The following is a 21,005-nucleotide window of genomic DNA, read 5'->3' on the forward strand; positions in this document are numbered from 1 at the left end:
AGGTCGTGAGCAGAGAGTTCAGACTGCAGTACTGCAGCTTTAACACTCTGTGCCACAGGGCTCTATATGCCATTAAATGCCAACAATGCCTCTCAGTTCTCTACATAGGGCAAACAGGACAAACCCTGAGAAACCAGTAGGAGAACACTTCAGCCTTCCAGGGCATTCAATGGGTGACCTCAAAGTAGCTGTTTTACTGCAAAGGGACTTCAAGAACAGAACGGAAAAGGAAACTGCAGAATTACAAGTTATAATGAAGCTTGGAATAAAAACACTTCCCTGGGACTGACCAGGGACATCGCTTTCTTAACTCATAACATATGCTAAACCCATACTCACCAAGTAGAGCTATACTATACATCCACTGTAGGATGCAACATATTTTTCTTTTAGAAGAGTGTATCAGAATGTCTTTTTTGTACTGACATGCTGGAATAAAGGATATTGGTTATCTCATGACATATGCTAAACCCATCTCCCACTGTATTTTAATATATTATTTTTTGTTTTGGCAACTGGAATGATGTTTATAATACTATGCTACATGTTAAATTAGGTGGACAGAAACTCCACTAACAAAAAAAAGTTCTTAGTTTAACCCATGCTTGAGGAGGAATAACACAGTTAACAGACTGCATTTATTACCTTGTGATGATGGACTGTCACCATTCATTCCCCAACTCTGACATGTTTTTGCCTTTGTCATTTTGCCACACAACTGATGCTATCCAGACCTACCTTATGATTTTTAAAAATTTGTTAATTTCACTATATTGCCAAGCGATTCTAACTTTGTACTATTTTGCATGCTTGACCACTGCCCACCAGCTGTATGTAGCACTGCTCACTGTACCGCATTTCATTATCTGATGAAGTGTGCATACACACAAAAGCTTACATTCCGAATAAAACTATATTGGTCTTAAAGGTGCTAATGGAATGCAACTTTGTTCTAAGTGGGGATATGATGGAGGTTTATCAAATTATGCATGAGGAGAAGAGAGAGGGCAAATAAATATTTTTCTCCCTCTCCCAAATTACTAGAACTCAAGGGCATCCAACTGCAAATAATTAAACTGGACCTCTTTCCAGGGTCAGGATGCTGGATCAGATGACCCCATCTTGGCCTGACCCAGGAGGGCCGATTCTCTGGTGGAATAATGGATTGCATGGATTCTCCAACCCAGGACTAGCCCCCTCCTCCCATGGAGTTTCCCAGCCGTTACTCGGTGGAGGAGGAAGTCTGGAGGCCAGGCGAGGAAGGGACTGGGGGGAGACACTTGCTCAGCCTCCTTTGCCTGAGGCTGGGGGCTGATCCAGCCTGGGGTTCCCTCCTCCCTCTTCCGGGAGTGCAGCCCCGTGCGGGGTGACTCCCGAGCAGCCTCACTCAGCTGCATTGCCGGGGGTCGCTGACCGCAGCCGGGATGAATGAAGCCCAGTCCCGTGGGCGGGGGAGGTCTTTACGGGGGAAGGAGCTTTCTTAGGGCCTTTGCAATCTTGAAAGGGTTAAAACAACCGAGCAGTTTGCTAGAGGGGCCGACAAAGGAAGGGGGCGGAGAGAAGGAGGGGGGCTCCAGACACAGAAGAGCCCGGGAAGGTCCCTCCCCAGACAGTCCTTTCGGTCTCCCCGGAGAGGGATTCGGATCTCGCCATGTGTTCTGGGCAGGGGCCTTTTAAACCCTTTCCAAAGGTGAAGTTCTTCCCTGTCCGGGTTTTCCTTTGTCTGCCCCGGGGGGTCCGGAGGCGCCTGCCTTGGAGGGGGGGTGGTGGTGGTGGTGGTGGTCTGCAGGGCTTGCAAGGCGGCTCTTTCCCGGGCGGCCTCTGGGGGATCGGGACCCGCGGGGAGGTGAGGATGGGGGAACACCCAGGCCAGCAGCATCCCTGCATCCTACCCTGCTGGAGGTGGAAGGAGTTTATCCGAGATAGATTGCTAATACTTTTATATTTTTAAGTGTTTTTTGTACTGTATTATCTGGTGCGTTTTCTCGGTTCTCGAGCCCCATTCCGGGGAGAGGGAGCAGGATATCAATGGGATTGAATAAATATCCTCCACGGTGTCCGTTGCAGGGGGTGAAAGGCCGGATCTGAGCTTTGTAAACCAAAATGAATTCTGAGCCATGGAGGGCAGAGGGAGGCCCCATAATTTGTGTGATCATATGGGAAGAGTCATTCATTGCATATCTGGGCCGCACTCCCCCCAATCTGCAGGGTTTTTTCTTTGTGGGGGGGCGTTATTTATTTGCATTAAATTATGGAACAGGGTTTATGTCCAGTGACATCTTTAAGACAAAATCGTATTCAAGGTATAAGCTTATGTGTACAAGTACTCTTTTTCAGAATAGTCCAGGTTTTTGCATTATGTAAGAAAGTAACAGTCTGTACCTGTACAGATTTCTTCCTAAGATTGATGGAGTCTCATTACATATGGCTTAAGGTGATACCTTCCGTGATGATAGATTCAGGTGGGTAGTCATGCTTGCACATGAAAGCTTATACCATGAATAAAACCTTTTTGGTCTTAAACAGGAGCAACAAGCTAAGTCTACAGGGTCAACAGCTGTATGGATCCAATTAAGGGGCAACAAGGATTGAAGCAATAAATACGTTGATATAGCAGATAAGTGTGTAAGAGAACCTTTTCTAATTATGGTGAAATTAACTGAGATTCCTTTTTGACGCCCCATTCATTTCCTTTCAAGCATGAAGGTAACAGGCAGCATTTTTTCTTTTTAGTTGGGGTGGAGTGCAGTATATTTCAAGTTTCATTGCATGGATGTTGGAACCAAGGAACAGAAAATATTGAAGAATTTCAATTTCTTCATCAGCAGCAGTTTCCGCATTTCTCCACTAGTCATTACTTTTGTCTTCCTGATGGTCGGCTGTAATCTCCCTTTAGCATTTTCTGTTGTAGCCTTCACTAATAATGATTTCAAGTTTTCACTATTTTCTGCCAGTAATGTGGTGTCATCTTCATATCTCAGATTCTTAATGTTCCTTCTCCCATTTTCATTCCACCTTCCTCTAAATGACAGGGAGATAAAATCCATTGTAGTCTGGCAGCCTTACGCATGGGAAACCATTCTGTTTCTGTGTGTTCTAACAGTGGCCTCTTGACCAGAGTACAGGCAGGGCTAGCCCGTTCACTAGGCAGCCTTAGGTGGCTATCTGGGGTGCGGCCCTGGGAAGGGCACCAGTTTGGCCCTCCCACCCGACCTTGCTTCTGCAATGAGGGAAATACCTGGCAAAGGAAAGGGCAGCAGCAGTGCTCTTGTGCCTCAGAGCAAGCCATGAGGCTGCTGTCGTGTCAGAAATTCTGTGATATTTTTCTATACTGTGTGCGACCCCCCCCCTTTTTTGTATTTTGTAATGTGCATATTTAATGGTTACATTTGGAAGTGATTCACTGTTATTAATATATTTCTTACATTGAGTTATTAATTTTGTTTTTTTCGTTATTTTCCACAATTGTTTTTGGTATCTGCAGAGAAATATATTAGCCTACACGCTAAAAAATATACAGAAATTTACTAGTATCAGCATAGTACGAACTGAAAACAGAGTCCTGATGAATAAATTCTAGAAAGGGTTCCCATGTGGTGTAGAACTTAGAGACAAAGTGGGGGTTGTGTATGCAGTAAATGTGATCTGAAAGTCTCTCCATAACAAAAAAATCCGAGATAGTTTTAAACCAATTATGGATAAGGGGGGGATGAGCAGATTTCGAAGTGTTTGCTATGGTGAGTTTGGCTGCTATTAGTAATAAAAAGATAAGCCATATCTTTTCTTGATCCCAGCAATCAAAAGCATGGATGTAAACCTTGAATCCCAAGCTGGTTATCTTCTGAAATTATCTTCTATGAATTACAAGTTGATTTATCTCTCCTTTGCTCTTTTAACTGATGTGAATTTGCAGTATGATCTCAAGTGCCTCTTCCTTTTGTGAATCCATGTGGAACATTTGACATTTCTCTTTCATTATATGACCACAGGCCTGGTTGTAAAAGTTTGAGCACTTGACTTGCATGAGGAATTAATACAGTGGTTCAATAGTCGCTACAGTCTTGGATGTCTCCATTTTTGGAACTGGAATGTAAAGTGAGCATTTCCCCTCTGTGGGCCATTCTTTTGTTTTCCATCTTTGTTAGCAAATAACAAGAATAACAAAGTAAAGCTGCATTGACATCTACTGGGAGAAGAAATCACCAGGAGTAGATGGGATATCAGGGGAGGTATTTCCAGCCACAGAAAAAGAGTCTATCAAGTTAAGATTCTACCTTCTTCTTCAAAAGATTCTTCTTAAAAGGAATCTGTCTTCCTTTCATTTCTTTTTTATAATGCTTCAGTGTTTTGTTCCTATCTTTTCTTAGATATTTCTGCTTCTAGATAGTTCAGAAGTCTGGGAAGAAAACCCAACCCTGGTTCTTGCCCCTGTGGTTAAAGAAACTCTGATGGTGGAGTCAGTGATGAGGAGTCTGGGAGTGGGTCAGGATCCATATACCACCCCCTGCTCCATTCCTTCTCTAACCCCTCTCCCTTACTGTTGTTTCAGATGTGGGGAGGATCTGTGAAGGTGGAAGCAAAGTTGTCTGAGTCAGAAGGAGCTCTGTCAGAGGAAGGTCAGAGGGCACAGGCCCAGGAGCATGCCCGAGAGGCCCTGTCAAGTGGTAAGGGGGCCTCCTGCCCAGAGGGAATCAGGACACGTAGTGAAGTTGTTGAGCAGAAGCTTCCGGACAGAAGAAAAGGGAAATACTTTTACATAGAATGGAGTCCTGGGGGAAAGTGCCCTAGGATGTTGCGATAGCCACTTCAGTTTAAGGGGAAGTATGTAGATTCATGGAGAGCAATTCCATTCTTATTTACATTAATGAAAATATTTATATCACAGCTTCCTTCCATTAGAAAGACACAAGGTCTCTCAAAAAAGGAAACGGAGAACAAATCTGGGTGCAGCCTTAGCCAAGGTGAATCAGTGGAACCTCCATGTTTTCTTGACCAGCATGACCTGGACTAACTAAGGTCATCCAATCGTGGAAGCCAAGAATGGTCAGCCCTGCTTAATTTCTGGCTTCGGAAACCAGCAAAGAAATTCCTGCAAAGGGTTCCTATGCAGAGGCATACTGCGTGTAAATGTCTCTTGCCTTCTAGAACTGGAGTTACCATGAGTCAGCTATGACTTGATAGCATTTTAGACACACACACACCCTGTTCTGGGGCAGCAAATCTAAAAAAACCCCACATTGCCAGACGCCAGTAATTTTGACTCTGTGTCCCGTTCTCTGGGGGAATGTCATGCCCAAGCTTTTGGTCTGATCCTGCAACCATTTGAGCCCCAAGGTTCACAGGACACATATCAAGTCTCACAGAAGTGTGAAATCACTCTCTATTTGGATATTTTTTCTCTTTTTGTTTTGTTTTCGTTTTTTATTCTTTTTCACTTTTTATGTTAAAAAAAAAGAGGTTGTTTATGTGTGGAAAATAACAAAATAAAAAAAAAAAGAAGTGTGAAATATTTTGACAGCATTTATAACCCCTGAGGCTCATGGGCACCTGGTGCTTCTATTTTGCTTCCGCCACAGTTTATTAAAATTATTACAAATTTTATTGAGTGTGAAGAAGACCAGGTTTCAGACCCTGGGAATGGGGATGCATAAAAGCAGGATTCAGAGAAGCAAAGCAAATAGGAATTTGAGTTTTAAACCCTTCCTTCCAATTTTGTCTCCCTTGCAGGCAGTGAAGAGATGTTGTCGAGCTATTTTCTTTGCAGAGAAGTGGGAATGGCTGCTCAGCCTCTGGGCCAGGTAGGGGAGGATGAACAGGGGATAGTCAGGGCCCTCCCTCCTTTCTCAGGGAAGCTTTTGCTCCTGACGTCTTAGGAAGAGAGACTCTGAATGGCACTGGCCTTACACATCCCATACTCTACCTCCTACACCCTCAGAAAGTACCCCTGTCGAGGTCTCTGCCCGGCAGGATCTCTGATGAAGGAATCTGCTTTTTCTTTCAGTCTCCATTTTCCTTTGAGGAGGTGGCCGTGTATTTCAGCATGGGGGAGTGGGCTCTGCTGGATCCAGGCCAGAAAGCTCTCTACAAAGAAGTCATGCTGGAGAACTATGAGAGTGTGGCTTTTCTGGGTAAGGATCCTTCACAGGCATACTGCTGCCATAGGGATTATACAATCTGTCTTTGTGAGGCTAGTGCAGCTAACTCGCCGCCACTCTGTGCATCGAGCAGTTGGGGTGGCCATAAAAGTGTTGTTCAGCATAGCCAAGTAGAGCAATACAAGCCCCGCCACCCCCCCACCACTGATCCAGGGCAGCTGAGGACAGTGTTGTGGCCATCATCCAAGCCAGAGCAGTTGTCTTGTCCTGAGGCCAAGGAAGGGCTGAGAGGCCCTCTGAAAGACTCTGGAAGAATCCAGATCCTAATTTCTCAGTTGCCAGCCATTACAACATCCCCTTCCCTACATGGGATTATGCCTGTCCATTCAGGCTGTAATCTGGAAAGATCCATCCCCTGTGGAGTGGTTCAGATTGTGGGCTTGGATCGTGACCATGGTTCCGTCCTTCTGGAAGAAAATTTCCTCTTTCTTGGATTTCTTTCCTTCCCCATATAAGAATGGTCACTTTCTGTCTCTGTCTCTCTATCTCTGCCAAAGCCAGGAATCAAAGAGACCTTATAATGCAGGGATCGCCAACCCCCAGTCTGTGGACCAGTACCAGACCGTGGCCTGTTAGCAATCAGGCTTTGAGTTGTATAATTACTTCATTATATATTACAATGTAGTAGTAGTAGTAATACTCCTGCCCTCCACTTTGAATTTCAAAGTCTCAGAGCAGCTCACAATCTCCTTTATCTTCCTCCCCCACAAAAGACACCCTGTGAGGTGGGAGGTGCTGAGAGTGCTCTCCCCAGAAGCTGTCCTTTCAAGGACAACCTCTATGAGAGCTATGGCTGTCCCAAGGCCATTCCAGCAGCTGTAAGTGGAGGAGTGAGAAATGAAACGCGCTTCTCCCAGATAAGAGTCTGCACACTTAACTACCACATCAAAATAATAGAAATAAAGTGCACAATTGTATCATCCCAAAACCACCACCACCCTCCGGTGCCTGGATAAATTGTCTTTCACAGAAACGGTCCCTGGTGCCAAAAAGGTTGAGGATATAGTCAAAGGTCTTGCATCTGAGGAGCGGCTGCAGAGTTTTTCTAAAGATCTCAAGAGGCTGTTTCCTTCTCAAATGAAATGGCTGCAGGTGGGTATCCTTTACATTGATACCAAGGGAATGGGCAAGGAATCCCCATTGGATCTCTTCACTTCTAAACAACTCCTTGTTTGGTAGAATCCCCAAGTATGCAGAGTGAGGAGAGAGAGAGAGAAGGCCCCTGCGGCCTGGAATCTGGGGGCTCAGAAACTCCTCCTGGGGCTTAGTTGACTTGTGCCCATTGAGTGGCCACACTAGCCTTAAAGTCTGGACATTCCAGGGAAGGGGGAGGTTTCCGTAATGGATGATTCCCAGCTGTGGGTCACTTGCATGTAGCCTCAGTTCAAAGATGCACGCTTCCCTCTCACATATCAGGTGAAAGGCTCTTTGTTAATACTGAGAAGGCAAGAACAGCTCTAATGCAGTGCCTTTGGAGGTTTAAAAATAATAACAATTCAGTTCAAAACCAAATATATCCATACCCCAAGGGTAGGAGTATTTTCTGCCCCCACAAGACGCATGCAATAAGAAATGTTTTTTTCTCCTGCTTGGCTTTATTCTGGAAGCAGAGAAAGCAAAGTTGACCGATCAGCTGCCTTTGTCTCCTCCAGCCCAGCTGTTAATTAGGATGACTCAGCAGCTCTAGCAAATCAGACAGTTTCTGGCAAAACTTGCTTTAACTTATAGGCTAGCTCTAAGGTGATCCCTTCCTTACTGTCCGTTCTCTGGGAGAATGTCATGCCCAGGCTTTTGGTCTGATCGTGCAACCATTTAAGCCCCAAGATTCACAGGGCACGTATCAAGTCTCACAGAAGTGTGAAATGTATTGACAGCATTTATAACCCCTGAGGTTCATGGACAGCTGGTGCTTCTATTTTGCTACTGCCACAGTTTATTAAAATTATTACAAATTTTATTGAGTGTGAAGAAGACAAGGTTTCAGACCCTGGGAATGGGGATGCATAAAAGCAGGATTCAGAGAAGCAAAGAAAATAGGAATCCTTCCTTCCTATTTTGTCTCCCTTGCAGGCAGTGAAGAGATGTTGTCGAGCTATTTTCTTTGCAGAGAAGTGGGAATGGCTGCTCAGCCTCTGGTCCAGGTAGGGGAGGATGAACGGGGGGTAGTCAGGGCCCTTCTTTCTCGAGAAAGCTTTTGCTCCTGCTGTCTTAAGAAGAGAGACTCTGAATGGCACTGGCCTTACACATCCCATACTCTACCTCCTACACCCTCAGAAAGTACCCCTGTCAAGGTCTCTGCCCAGCAGGATCTCTGATGAAGGAATCTGCTTTTTCTTTCAGTCTCCATTTTCCTTTGAGGAGGTGGCCGTGTATTTCACCATGGCGGAGTGGGCTCTGCTGGATCCAGGCCAAAAAGCTCTCTACAAAGAAGTCATGCTGGAGAACTATGAGAGCGTGGCTTCTCTGGGTAAGGATCTTTCACAGGGAAACTGCTGCCATTGGGATTATACAATCTCTTTGTGAGGCTAGTGCAGCTAACTCACCGCCACTCGGTGCATCGAGCAGTTGGGGTGGCCGTGAAAGTGTTGTTCAGCATGGCCAGGTAAAGCAATACAAGCCCCCCCTCCACTGATCCAGGGCAGCTGAGGCCAGTGTTGTGGCCATCACCCAAGCAAGATAAGTTGTCTTGTCCTGAGGCCAAGGCAGAGCTGAGAGGCCCTCCGAAAGACTCAGGGAAAAGCCAGATCCTAATTTCTCAGTTGCCAGCCATTACAACATCCCCTTCCCTACATGGGATTATGGCCGTCCACTCTGGCTGTAATCTGGAAAGATCCATCCCCTGTGGAGTGGTTCGGATTGTGGGCTTGGATCGTGACCATGGTTCCATCCTTCTGGAAGAAAATGTCCTCTTTCTTGGATTTCTTTCCTTCCCCATATAAGAATGGTCACTTTCTGTCGCTGTCTCGCTTTCTCTGCCAAAACCAGGAATGAAAGGGACTCTATAATGCAGGAGTTGCCAACCCCCCGACTGTATCCAGTTAGCAATCAGGGTGTGATATGTATATTTACTTAATTATATATTACAATGTAGTAGTAATAATAATAATAATCCTGCCCTCCACTCTGAATTTCAAAGTCTCAGAGCGGCTCACAATCTTCTTTCCCTTCCTCCCCCACAACAGACACCCTGTGAGGTGGGTGGGGTTGAGATAGCTCTCCCCAGAAGCTGTCCTTTCAAGGACAACCTCTATGAGATCTATGGCTGACCCAAGGCCATTCCAACAGCTGTAGATGGAGGAGTGAGAAATCAAACTTGGTTCTCCCAGATAAGAGTTCGCACACATAACTACCACACCAAAATAATAGAAATAAAGTGCACATCCTGAAACCACCCCCACCCCCCTGGTGCCTGGATAAATTGTCTTCCTCAAAACCGGTCCCTGGTTCCAAAAAGGTTGAGGATATAGACAAAGGTCTTGCATCTGAGGAGTGGCTGCAGAGTTTTGCCAGAAGATCTCTAGAGGCTGTTTCCTTTTCAAATGAAGTGGCTGCAAATGGGTATCCTTTACATTGATATCAAGGGAATGGGCAAGGAATCCCCATGGGATCTCTTCACTTCTAAACAACTCCTTGTTTGGTAGAATCCCCAAGTATGCAGAGTGAGGAGAGAGAGAGGCCCTCTAGAGCCTGGAATCAGGGGGCTCAGAAACTCCTCCTGGGGCTGAGCTCACTTGTGGCTGTTGAGTGGCCCCACTAGCCTTAAAGACTGGACATTCCAGGGAAGGGGGAGGTTTCCACAATGGATGATTCCCGTCTGTGGGTCACTCGCGTGTAGGCTCAGTTCAAGTATGCACGCTTCCCTCTTACAAATCAGGTGAAAGGTTCTTTGTTAATACTGAGAAGGCAAGAACAGCTCTAATGGAGTGCCTTTGGAGGTTTACAGATAATAACAATTCAGTTCAAAACCAAATAAATCTAGGTTTAAAGATTTTTATTTCAAATGAGAAAGGGAAAGTAGATATAGAAAAGTAAAGAAAACATCTGTTCAGAAAAATAGAATACATTCTGCATATCGTTAAATCCTCAAATACAAAATAATTCTATCATGTCATTATTATTAGGCATGTGCACCCCAATCCAGCGATAGGTGGTGGTTGGTCGTGTTGTAGCTGCTGCGACGCTAGTGAACTTCCTGAGGACTTAGGCACGCTGGAGCGTGGGGAGGGGACAGGCGTAGCTTGCTGTGAGGGAGGCGGTCGCCATGGCAATGCCGCTGGCGTAGGCACACAAGGGAGGCGGAGGCAGTTGGGTCAGGCCACCCCCCTGCCCCCATTGGCCAGTCTTGGTGCATGTGCCGCAGCTCCTGACAGTCAGGGATGGGCATAGGCGGCCCCAGAGAGGCTGATAGCAATCCCTAACCAGCCCCCAAACAGAAAACAGAGCCAATGATGGGCTGACCATCAAAGGCAAAGGAGAGATTGCCCACCAACACGGGGAGGGAACAGAAGTGGGAGGGAGACAGGCCCATACGGGAATACGGAGAAACCGTCAATCCCCTCAAGCCCTCCTGCTGTCGTAGACTCTGCCGATGGCAGGCAGACAAGCAGAAAGTACCAAGTGCAGGAGTTCGCTGTCATAGACAGCGGCTGGAATGTGTGTCTGGGAGTGAGCAGCCCAGCAGCAGACACCCCCCCACACCCACAGACCCCCTGTGATGCCCTGACGCCCCCTGCCATGTGCACAGAACACCTCCCCGGGGGCCGCAGAACTCAGAGTGTGAGTGCATCAGCCGCAGAACTCTGAGTCCACTTCATCAGCCCCCCCTTAGTGCCCTGTGCACAACAGCCCTGTGGGGTTGGGTATACCTGTCCATTCAGTGCTCCCTGATGCCCGCGTTTTTCTAAATCTGGCTGGCACCATCTCCCCCATCCGCAAGGAAGAGGGTTGACAACAACGACACCCCTGTGCTGCTCTCAGGGTCTGCCAAACTAGCTTCTCCATGTTTACATGACATCACCCTGGTCATGCTGAACAACTGTGGCATATCTGAACGTTTGGTGTGTGTTCTCTGCACACTATAAGTGTTTGGGGAAGATGGTACAGGACAGACTCTTCCGAGCCCTTATCTGGTCTTTCCTTCACTGTGTGTTACTCTGGGATGGGCATTGAGAGGCTCTTGCTATTCTGTAACACTTGAATGGCTTTGAGGCCCCATAAGCCAGTCTTCTGGGCATAAGAACATGAGAAGCCATGTTGGACCAGGCCAACGGCTCACCCAGTCCAACATTCTATGTCACAGCTGTAAAAATAAAAGTGCTATCAAGAGGTCCACCTGTGGGGCTAGACGATACACTCCTTTCTGGACAGACAGGCTGCCTTGGTGCTTCTAGGAAAGGTGGAAATTCCTGGATGATTCAGGAACTGCTGAGCGATAGACAATAGACAAGCTCAGGTAAGGTGTAGAGAATGGCTCAGATATAGCAAGAAAATGCAGCTGACCTTAGAGAAAGGTGGCCCAACAATACAGGGTTGGTTTTCTCATTGGTCATTACCTGCCCCCCTAACAAATGGCGCCTCTTTCAAAAACCACGGTGGCCCCCTCTGAACTGTGGGATTCACTTGGTTAGATCCTGGTTCGACCCCCAGAAAACATCTATTTTGGGAAGGCTGAAAACGAGTTTCTCCTTGCTCTTCACAATGGCAAGGAAACGCTTGATGTTTGATGACTGCATATTGTGATAACTTTTTCTATTTAATTAGCTGAAAGTCAAAAGAGCTGCACGGGAAGTCTTTCTTTGCAACTTCCTCCTTAAAACACTACAGGAAGTTTGGGGAGAGGAGGGATGGGACACAATATAAAAAAGCTCTGTGGGATGGCCTGGCAGGGATAAAATATTACCAGCAGCTCAGTTTGGTAGGAAAGAAGCTCTTATAAAAGAAATGCAGACCGAAAGGAGAGGAGTCCCTGACTTGTGGCCTGCCTTCTTGCATTGGTGCTGATTGAAACTCTTTCCTCATTCCAGCAGCAGATCTAGAAGAGACAGCTGTGGAATTCCAGGGGTTCTCTTTGGAAAAAGTCAAGACTCAAAATGCTGAAGAAAACCATGGAGATGGACCACAGAGGCAAGAGGAAAACCACACAGGTAAGAGGAGAGATAAGCACATTCCTTGCCAAAGAGGGGTCCTCCCTGAAACCCCAGTCCATGAAGAAAGGTCAGTCCACAAAAGAAGGAACAAAGGCCTCCATTTGAACCAGAGAATCCACTGCAGGGAAAAGGGAAATTAAAGTGTGGCATTTGTAAAAACCTTCAGTCAGAGAATGAACAGCAATGCTAATTTGCTCAGGAGAGAAATTGTACAGTTGCTTGGCATACAAAAAGATCTTCAATCCTAAAAGAGCCCTCACAGAGGTCTCAGATTGGGGAGTCAATATTAATAACAAGAGTGCCACCCAGGGCTCTCTGATGCAGGAGGCGGGCAGCCCAATCCAGAGAACCGGCGTGTAGCTGTGCTCGATTGCAGAGCTAGCGTAGGCAGCCGCAGTCAGCTTCCAAAGGGGAGATGTTGCGCCACACTTGGAGGGGGAAAAGTGGCCCGATGAGTGAGAGAGAACCTGTTGCCATGGTGATTCTGCCCAGGTGTACGGTATTGGCCCACTGCCAAGGTGGGGGTGCGGGAGGCAGAGGCTCGCGTGGGAGCACGGGATTGGCCAGCCCGTTGCATGTGTACAGGCGAGGGGGTGGAAAGGCCACGCCTGTGAGGCCGTCGATGCTTCCACTCCCTCCCACTGTCAGAGACCCTGCCAATGGCAGGCAGGCGGGCAGAGGTATGCGCAGACAAGCAGGAAATCCCAAGCGCAGGAATTTGCTGTCCTAGACAGCAGCTGGAATGTGTGTCTGGGAGCGGCCAGACCATGTCCAAAAGACCACAACCCGGAGCCCCCCCCCAACGTTGCCCTGCTGCTGCCCCCTGCTATGTGAAAGGAATGCCTCCCCTGGGGGCCGCGGAACTCAGAGTGCGAGCCGCTGGGCATGGATCCACCTCAGCAGCCCCCCTCAAGTGCCCAGTGCACAACAACCCTGTACGGTTGGGTAGGCCATCAGCCCGGGCAGGCTGAGGGTCAGCACCCCCCGTTCCCTGTCCAGCCACGTGGGAGGCAGCGTGGCGGCTCAAAACCCATCCCCCTCCGCTACAACTATGTCTGCCCACCCTCCCAGGCATTCCCTCGAAGTTGGGGGGGGGGCTTGCCCTGAAAACGTGCAGCAGATGCCAAGCAGGAGAGACAGCAGAGGGCACAGCTCAGACTTTATTTTTCCGGAACAGAGTGCAACAGTTTCCCTGCTGCGTGGTCGGCAGTATCGCTGTGGGTGGGGCTACATTCCGAGCGACAGGCAGAAGCAGCTGAGGGAGTGGGGGCGGGCGGTAGAGCGACACACGTGGCAGCCTCTGTGTTGGAGTCCCACCTGCAAAACAGAAACAGAGATCAAGAGCACCTGCAGGGGCGGCAGCTGGAAGACCAGGGTGCGTTTCAGGCGGGTGCTCTCTTAAAGGGACAGTCTCTGACCCACCTCCCCACATCGGGTCAGCTACCACACACACACACACACCGCATGCCATTCCAGGGGTTGGGAATGCGGCAGAGGGCAGACCGAGGGAAGGGGGCAGGCAGCAGCACAGGGGAGTGGGCTCAGCAAATGCCCCCTGCCTGAGCCACCTGCCTGGTTCATCTGCCAGGGATGCTCACGCACCAAGCAGCCATGAGCGAGGGGAGGGGGAGGATAGTCGGGGTGAACAGTGAAACTTACCCAGCTGTGGGTGACAGTCCTCGCTCGCATGCAGAGCCTCCGCGAGCCCGGAACTTGTGGAGACCTGGAAACGAGCAGTTAACCCTAGGGGAGAGATCTTGCTCTCCACTGAGCAAGTCAAAGATACTGTCAAAGCTATGGCGCAGTGCAAAACCCGTCACCAACACCCCTGCCTGTTCTTCGCTCTAAGTTCGTATGGCCGGGAGCTCACCGGCGGAATATCCCGCCACACGCTCATCCCCCTAACAACTGAATTGTGCGAGGCAGAGTGGAACTATTTCTAGAAGGGAGGCTCCCGCAATAGGACGCCGGGAAGGGGCCTCGCCAGGCCGAGGTGTGAGGGGATTGGTGAGGTAATCACACAGCTCCCTAAGGGGTTTGCGAGCTTCTGCATTGGCGGAGCGACCTTTGTTTTTGGTTCAACAAATGCCTATGGAACATGCAGCTGTTTTTGAAACGTTGCGCCTCTCGAGGGGGGCGTCTCATGGCTCAAACTGCTCAGGACATTGCTTAAGCCTGGCCGCACCCCGAATTCCCCCCCTCCTTCGCTTAATGCCATGCTCCGCTTCACTTCCACCCACGCTTGGGCGTAGCCCTCCGGCGCCGCTGCACTCAGGCGGAGCAGAGCTTGGGCTGCCCCCCGCCCACGTAATTCCCCTCCACTGTGGCGGCGGCGGTCATACGTTGGCGTAAACCCTTCTGCGGCTGGAATGCTCCCAAAACACTTTTTGGCAACCCCCCTCTGGATTGTGCTGTTAATGTTCTTTCAAAGAGTAGATAATTGTACACTTCAGTGTATACCAGGAGAAGGCATTGAACTATCTGGAGCATGGGTGGAACTTCAGGATCCGACTAGACCTCCTTGTGTGGATTCTAACAAGATCTCTCTCTCTTTTTCTATTCTTGCAGGAGATAATCAGAGTAATGAGGAGGATGAGGAACCGCATCAGGTATTGCCTGATGAAGTCAAGAAGGAAGATGTGAGAAGAAATGTCAGGATTCAAGGCAGACTGAAGAAGAAAATCAGTCGCAGGGTGAAGAAGAGAAATAAATCCATTCCTTGCCAAGGTGGGGATTTCCAAGAAGTTATTCACCTGTTGGAGGAATCATACAAGTGCTTGGGGTGTGGAATGAACTTCTCAGATCAAACCCAATATACTGTCCATTTGGGAATGCACAGTGGAAAGAAGACCCATCAGTGTCTGGACTGTGGAAAGGCCATGATTACCAGAGCAGAGTTCTTTAGACATCTAAGAACACATACAGGAGAGGAACCTTCTAACTGCTCAGACTGTTCTAGGAGCTTTTCAGAGAAACCAGACCTTGGTCAACGTCAGAGAATTCCTGCAAGAGAGAAGCCTTTAATCTATTCCAAGAGTGGAGTGCTATTCTTGAATGGAAACGAGAGTAATATGCATGTTTCAAAGCACAGTATAATGAACACACACCGATGCTTTCAGTGCGGAAAGTACTTCAAATACAAATCACAGTTCCTTGTACACCAAAGGACCCACAGAGTTGGGAAACCTTTTGAATGCTCACAGTGTGAAAAGAAATTCAATGAGAATTTCCTTCTTATACAACATCAAAAAGCCCACAGAGGGGAAACGTTTTTAGAGTGCTCAGAGTTTGGGAGGAGATTCAGTAGGAGTGGCACTTTTGAATGCTCACAGTGTGGGAAGAGCTTCAGTCAGAGTGACCATCTTCAGCTGCATCTAAGAACGCACACAGGGGAGAAGCCTTTTGAATGCTCAGAATGTGGGAAAAGATTCAGTCGGAGTAGCCATCTTCAGGTGCATCAAAGAACACACACAGGGGAGAAGCCTTTTGAATGCTCAGAGTGTAGGAAGAGATTCAGTGATAGTAACAGTCTTCAAAAACATCTAAGAATCCATTCTAGGGAGAAACCTTTTGAATGCTCAGAGTGTGGGAAGAGTTTCAGTTGGAGTAGCAATCTTCATCAGCATCAAAGAATGCACACAGGGGAGAAGCCTTTTGAATGCTCAGAGTGTGGGAAGAGATTCATTCAGAGTGGCCATCTTCAAAGTCATCTCAGAACGCACACAGGGGAGAAGCCTTTTGAATGCTCAAAGTGTGGGAAGAGATTCAATCATAGTGGCAGTCTTCATCAGCATCAAAGAATGCACACAGGGGAGAAGCCTTTTCAGTGCTCCGAGTGTGGGAAGAGATTCAGTCAGAGTGGGACTCTTCAAAGTCATCTCAGAATCCACACAGAGAAGCCCTTTGAATGCTCAGAGTGTGGAAAGAAATTCAGGCAGAGTGGAGAACTTCAACACCATCGAAGAACACACATAGGGGAGAAGCCTTTTGAATGCTCAGAGTGTGGGAAGAGATGCAGTCAGAGTAGCAGTCTTCAACGTCATATCAGAACCCACACTGGGGTGAAGCCTTTTGAATGCTCAGTGTGTGGGAAGAGATTTAGTTGGAACGGCAGTCTTCAAAAACATCTAAGAATCCATTCAGGGGAGAAACCTTTTGAATGCTCAGAGTGTGGGAAGAGATTCAGTCGGAGTGGGACTCTTCAAAGTCATCTCAGAACCCACACAGGGGAGAAGCCTTTTGAATGCTCAGAGTGTAGGAAGAGATTCACTAACAGTAGCAGTCTTCAAAAACATCTAAGAATTCATTCAGGGGAGAAGCCTTTTGAATGCTCAGTGTAGGAAGAGATTCAGTCACAGCAGCACTCTTCAACAGCATCAAAGAACCCACAGAAGGGAGAAGCCTTCTGAATGCTTAAAGCAGGAGTGTTGAACTCATTTGTTTTGGAGCCGGATGTGACATAAATGAGACGTTGCCAGACCATTTGTGTCATAAAATGTAATACCAGGTTGCAGAGATATAAACTTTATAAAGGAGTGTGGGATGAGGTTGTCAGAGTAGCCAGCTTCAACAGCATCAAGGAATCCACAGAGGGCAACAATCTTTTGAATAGAAATTCAGTTAACATTCTTATGTTCAACAACATCTAAGAACACTCACAGGGAGAAGACATGTAACTTCTTAGCCCAGTAAGTTACATTGAACTCAGTTGTTACTAGGATACGATGTGAATGTGGGAACCAACCGAGAGCGCCGTAGACGAACCGGCGCGGAGTGGGAGCCAGCCGAGGGCACCACAGACGAATTGCGGGCGTCGGCTAGGAGGGTCGGGGAGTAGCGACAGAGCCCTGGGGAGCGGAGGAGCCGAGGAGAAACGAGAGGCGAGTGAACCCCAGGACGAGGGCTTTGGCGGGCGCCTTTTGGCCCCGCCCTGCTCCCCCCCCGTCTTTGTCATCTCGCGCCCACCGACCCACCCATCCACTCCTTCTGTCTGCAAGCGCTGAATAACACGGCTGACTCAGCAGCCTGGGTATCCCCAATTAGAGAAGCCCTATACGGGGCTCAGGGGAGCCCAGGTCGTATGCTGAGTCAGAGAAGACCTGAGGCGACGCGGAGAGAAGCTGTGCTTCCCGGCCGGACCAGCCAAGAGACCGCAAGAAGGACCTGCCTCCCCTCCCCCCCCCCCCCAGATTGCCAGGCTACAGATGCCCGAGCGGCTGAATCAGAAGTGGTCACCATCTGCACTTGCACTTTAACATCATTGGGACTCATCTAACATCTTGACACCACCGGCACCTGCACTTTAACACCACCGAGACCATCACCGGGACTAATTTTGTAAACGGTATCAATGAAGAACATCTACGGGCAGTGTGCATTAATTACCCAACAGATTATCTGGACTCACACCCCACGGATGAACGACGGCTAGCTCACTAATAGAACCAATTATTATTATTGTTAATTAATTATTGATTATTTTATCAATCAATTAGCGACTAAATTAATATCTAGAAAAAAATTCTTAACTTATTAATTAGGACGGGGTGGGAGGGACTATTTATTAATAAGGGACTATTTATTAATAAGTTTAGGAACCAATGAACTTATAGAAATTCAAACTAATTGATTGTAAGGTGGATTGTAAGGTGGATTAATTTAAGACACAAGTAGTGGGTTATCAGCCGGGAACCGGAGGGGTTGGTGAGGAGGGTAAATTGAAACGGCAGGTGGAGACAAATCGGGGGAGTGACACCGGTGACTTTATCCTGGGTTGGTGCAGATGTTCGGCCAGGGGATCCCAGTGCTCCTGGGGAGGGGAAGATATGACGGTGGGAATAGACAGAAATATAATGGAAGGAGACAGAGACAAAACGGTGCTTGGCCACTTTCCAGTATACTTCCCATCCCAATGGTGGCAGGTAGTGGGGCCAAGAGGAAATGCTCGCCTCTGTCATTGGTGTTATGTAAGGCCAGGTCCATAAATAACAAGACCGCGACCCTTAGGGAGTATCTGCTACAGCAGAATGTGGACCTGGCTTGCGTGACCGAGACCTGGGTGAGGGACGGGGAGACAGTAGCTCTCTCCCAGATGTCCCCCCCAGGATACTCGGTCTTTCACCAATCACGGATTAGCGGGCGGGGGGGAGGCGTAGCGTTACTCATACGGGAGGATTACTCCTTTCGGGCTCTCCCGGACCCAAAGATTGATGGGATTGAGTGCGCCGGTCTGGCGTGGGATGTTGGAGAGGGGTTGGCAGTTTGGCTGGTATACCGTCCGCCTAACGCACCAGCTAACGCCTTACCATCACTATTGGAGGCAGTGGCGGGCTGGGCGTTGGAGTACCCGAGGCTTATGGTCCTGGGTGACTTCAACGTCCATGCCGACGACACGGCCTCCACTCAGGCGATGGACCTAGTGCCGTCCAGGGCGACACTGGGACTCTCTAAATTTGTCACGACTCCCACGCATCAGGCCGGGCACACATTAGACCTGATCTTTGCATCCGGGATTTTGGTGAACGATATCGCCGTAGAAGCGGTACCATGGTCGGATCTCCTAGCCCTTAAGGCCCGTATGGGGACGCTGCCCCAACCCTGTATGGGCGGAGAGCCTATTTTGGCTCGCCCTCGGGGCCTGATGGACCCGGACCGGTTCCAAATGGCCCTGAGGGATCCCTGGCCCACTGGCAATTCCCTCGATGACCTGGTGGAGATCTGGCAGGGCCAGTTGTCCAGGGCTATCGACGAAATTGCACCCCGGCGTCCTCTACGCCCTCGTATGAAGCTGGCTCCCTGGTATACCTTGGAGCTGCGCCAGCTGAAACAAGGGCTCAGACGACTAGAGAGGCAGTGGAGGCATACTCGGGATGAAGCAATGAGAACATCCTACAGAACGTTTATGAAGTCTTATGAGATGGCAGTCAAGGTTGCAAAGAAAGATTACTTTGCAACCAAGATTGCATCTGCAAACTCGCGCCCAGCACAATTATTTAGAATAATTGGGGATCTTATAATGCTGCCACAAGGCAAACCAAATGTTAAAGAATTAGAAATAGGCTGTGAGGCATTTGCGAGATTTTTTGCAGATAAAATCTCATTGCTCCGCCAAGACCTGCCTACCACTTTGGACACAGTGAGTGAAATTGAGGCTCCGTGCCTGTCTTCGGGTTTAGTGCTGGACCACTTCGACCCGCTCAGCCTGGAGGAAGTCGACAGAATCCTCTCTGCTGCTCGCCCGACAACATGCGATCTGGACCCTTGCCCCTCTTGGCTGATTAAATCTTGCCAGGGGGAGCTTAGATGTCCTTTACGGGACATCATAAATAGGTCCCTCTTAGAGGGGCATTTTCCAACACCTCTGAAAGAGGCCTTGGTCCGCCCTCTCTTGAAAAAAGCTACAGCAGACCCGGCCGAATTGGTGAACTACCGTCCGGTGTCTTAATTTACCGTTTTTAGGTAAAATTATTGAGAGGGCTGTGGCGTTGCAGCTTCAGAGGTTTCTGGATGACGCTTCTGTCCTAGACCCATGTCAGTCTGGCTTCCGGCCGGGCCATGGGACAGAGACGGTGTTGGTCGCCTTGGTAGATGACCTCCAACGGCAACTGGATCGAGGTGGCGTTGCGGTGCTGATGCTGTTAGATCTGTCGGCTGCATTTGATACAGTCGACCATCGGCTACTGACACGCTGCCTCGCCGACATTGGGGTTGAGGGGTTGGCCTTGCAATGGCTTTCCTCCTTTCTCCTGGGTCGGGGACAGAGGGTGGCTATTGGGGGTGAGCGGTCCCGGAGGCGCACACTGGATTGTGGGGTGCCTCAGGGAGCAGTGCTCTCCCCGATGTTGTTCAACATCTATATGCGCCCCCTTGCCCAGATTGCCCGGCGGTTTGGGCTGGGTTGCCATCAATATGCAGATGACACCCAGCTCTATCTACTAATGGACGGCTGGCCCGACCCCGTACCAGGGAATCTCGACTGGGCCTTACAGGCTGTTGCGACATGGCTCAGGCTGAGTGGGCTGAAGTTGAACCCAGCGAAGACAGAGGTCCTTTGCGTGGGTCACGGCGCTCTGGGAAGGGAAATAGCTCTCCCGGCCTTCGATGGCACTCTATTGAAACCAGCGCACCAGGTAAAGAGCCTGGGTGTTTTACTGGAGCCTTCATTGTCGATGGAGGCCCAGATAGCAGCCACTGCCAAGTCAGCATTCTTCCATCTGAAGCGGGCAAGGCAGTTGGCCCCTTTCCTTGAGCGCCGGGACCTCGCAACAGTGATCCACGCAACGGTCACCTCAAGACTAGACTACTGTAATGCCCTCTACTTGGGGCTACCTCTGTGCCGGACTCGGAGACTGCAGCTAGTGCAGAACACGGCGGCCAGGCTGTTGTTGGGACTCCCAAAACAGGAACATATACGGCCGGGGCTACGTGAACTGCACTGGCTGCCGATTATATACCGGGTCCAGTACAAAGTGTTGGTCATCACCTTTAAAGCCTTATATGGCCGAGGACCTGCCTACCTGAGGGACCGTCTTTCCCCATATGAACCCCAGAGAGCACTGAGGTCAGTCGGGAAAAATCTAATGACCATCCCTGGGCCGAAGGAGATTAAATATCAGAATACTAGAGCACGGGCATTTTCAATCGCGGCCCCAATCCTATGGAACCGACTCCCCGAGGAGGTGCGGGCCCTGCGGAACCTTGATCA

The 21,005-nt window shown here is 48.9% G+C and overlaps 1 protein-coding gene across 1 annotated transcript; it reads left to right on the top strand.

Annotated features, from left to right (window-relative positions):
- Positions 1-2,700: 2,700 nt before the first annotated feature.
- Positions 2,701-16,551, top strand: LOC132567271 (zinc finger protein OZF-like; the record flags this gene model as incomplete). The annotated part of the gene is made up of 7 exons (XM_060232960.1): positions 2,701-2,706; positions 4,550-4,664; positions 5,728-5,798; positions 8,517-8,622; positions 12,179-12,298; positions 14,870-14,940; positions 15,748-16,551. Coding segments are annotated over exons 1-7 (1,293 nt in total), but the record flags the coding sequence as incomplete, so codon positions are not given.
- Between the last annotated feature and the right edge of the window lie 4,454 nt (positions 16,552-21,005).

Source organism: Heteronotia binoei, chromosome 2, assembly GCF_032191835.1.
Source record: "Heteronotia binoei isolate CCM8104 ecotype False Entrance Well chromosome 2, APGP_CSIRO_Hbin_v1, whole genome shotgun sequence".
Lineage (NCBI taxonomy): Eukaryota > Metazoa > Chordata > Lepidosauria > Squamata > Gekkonidae > Heteronotia > Heteronotia binoei.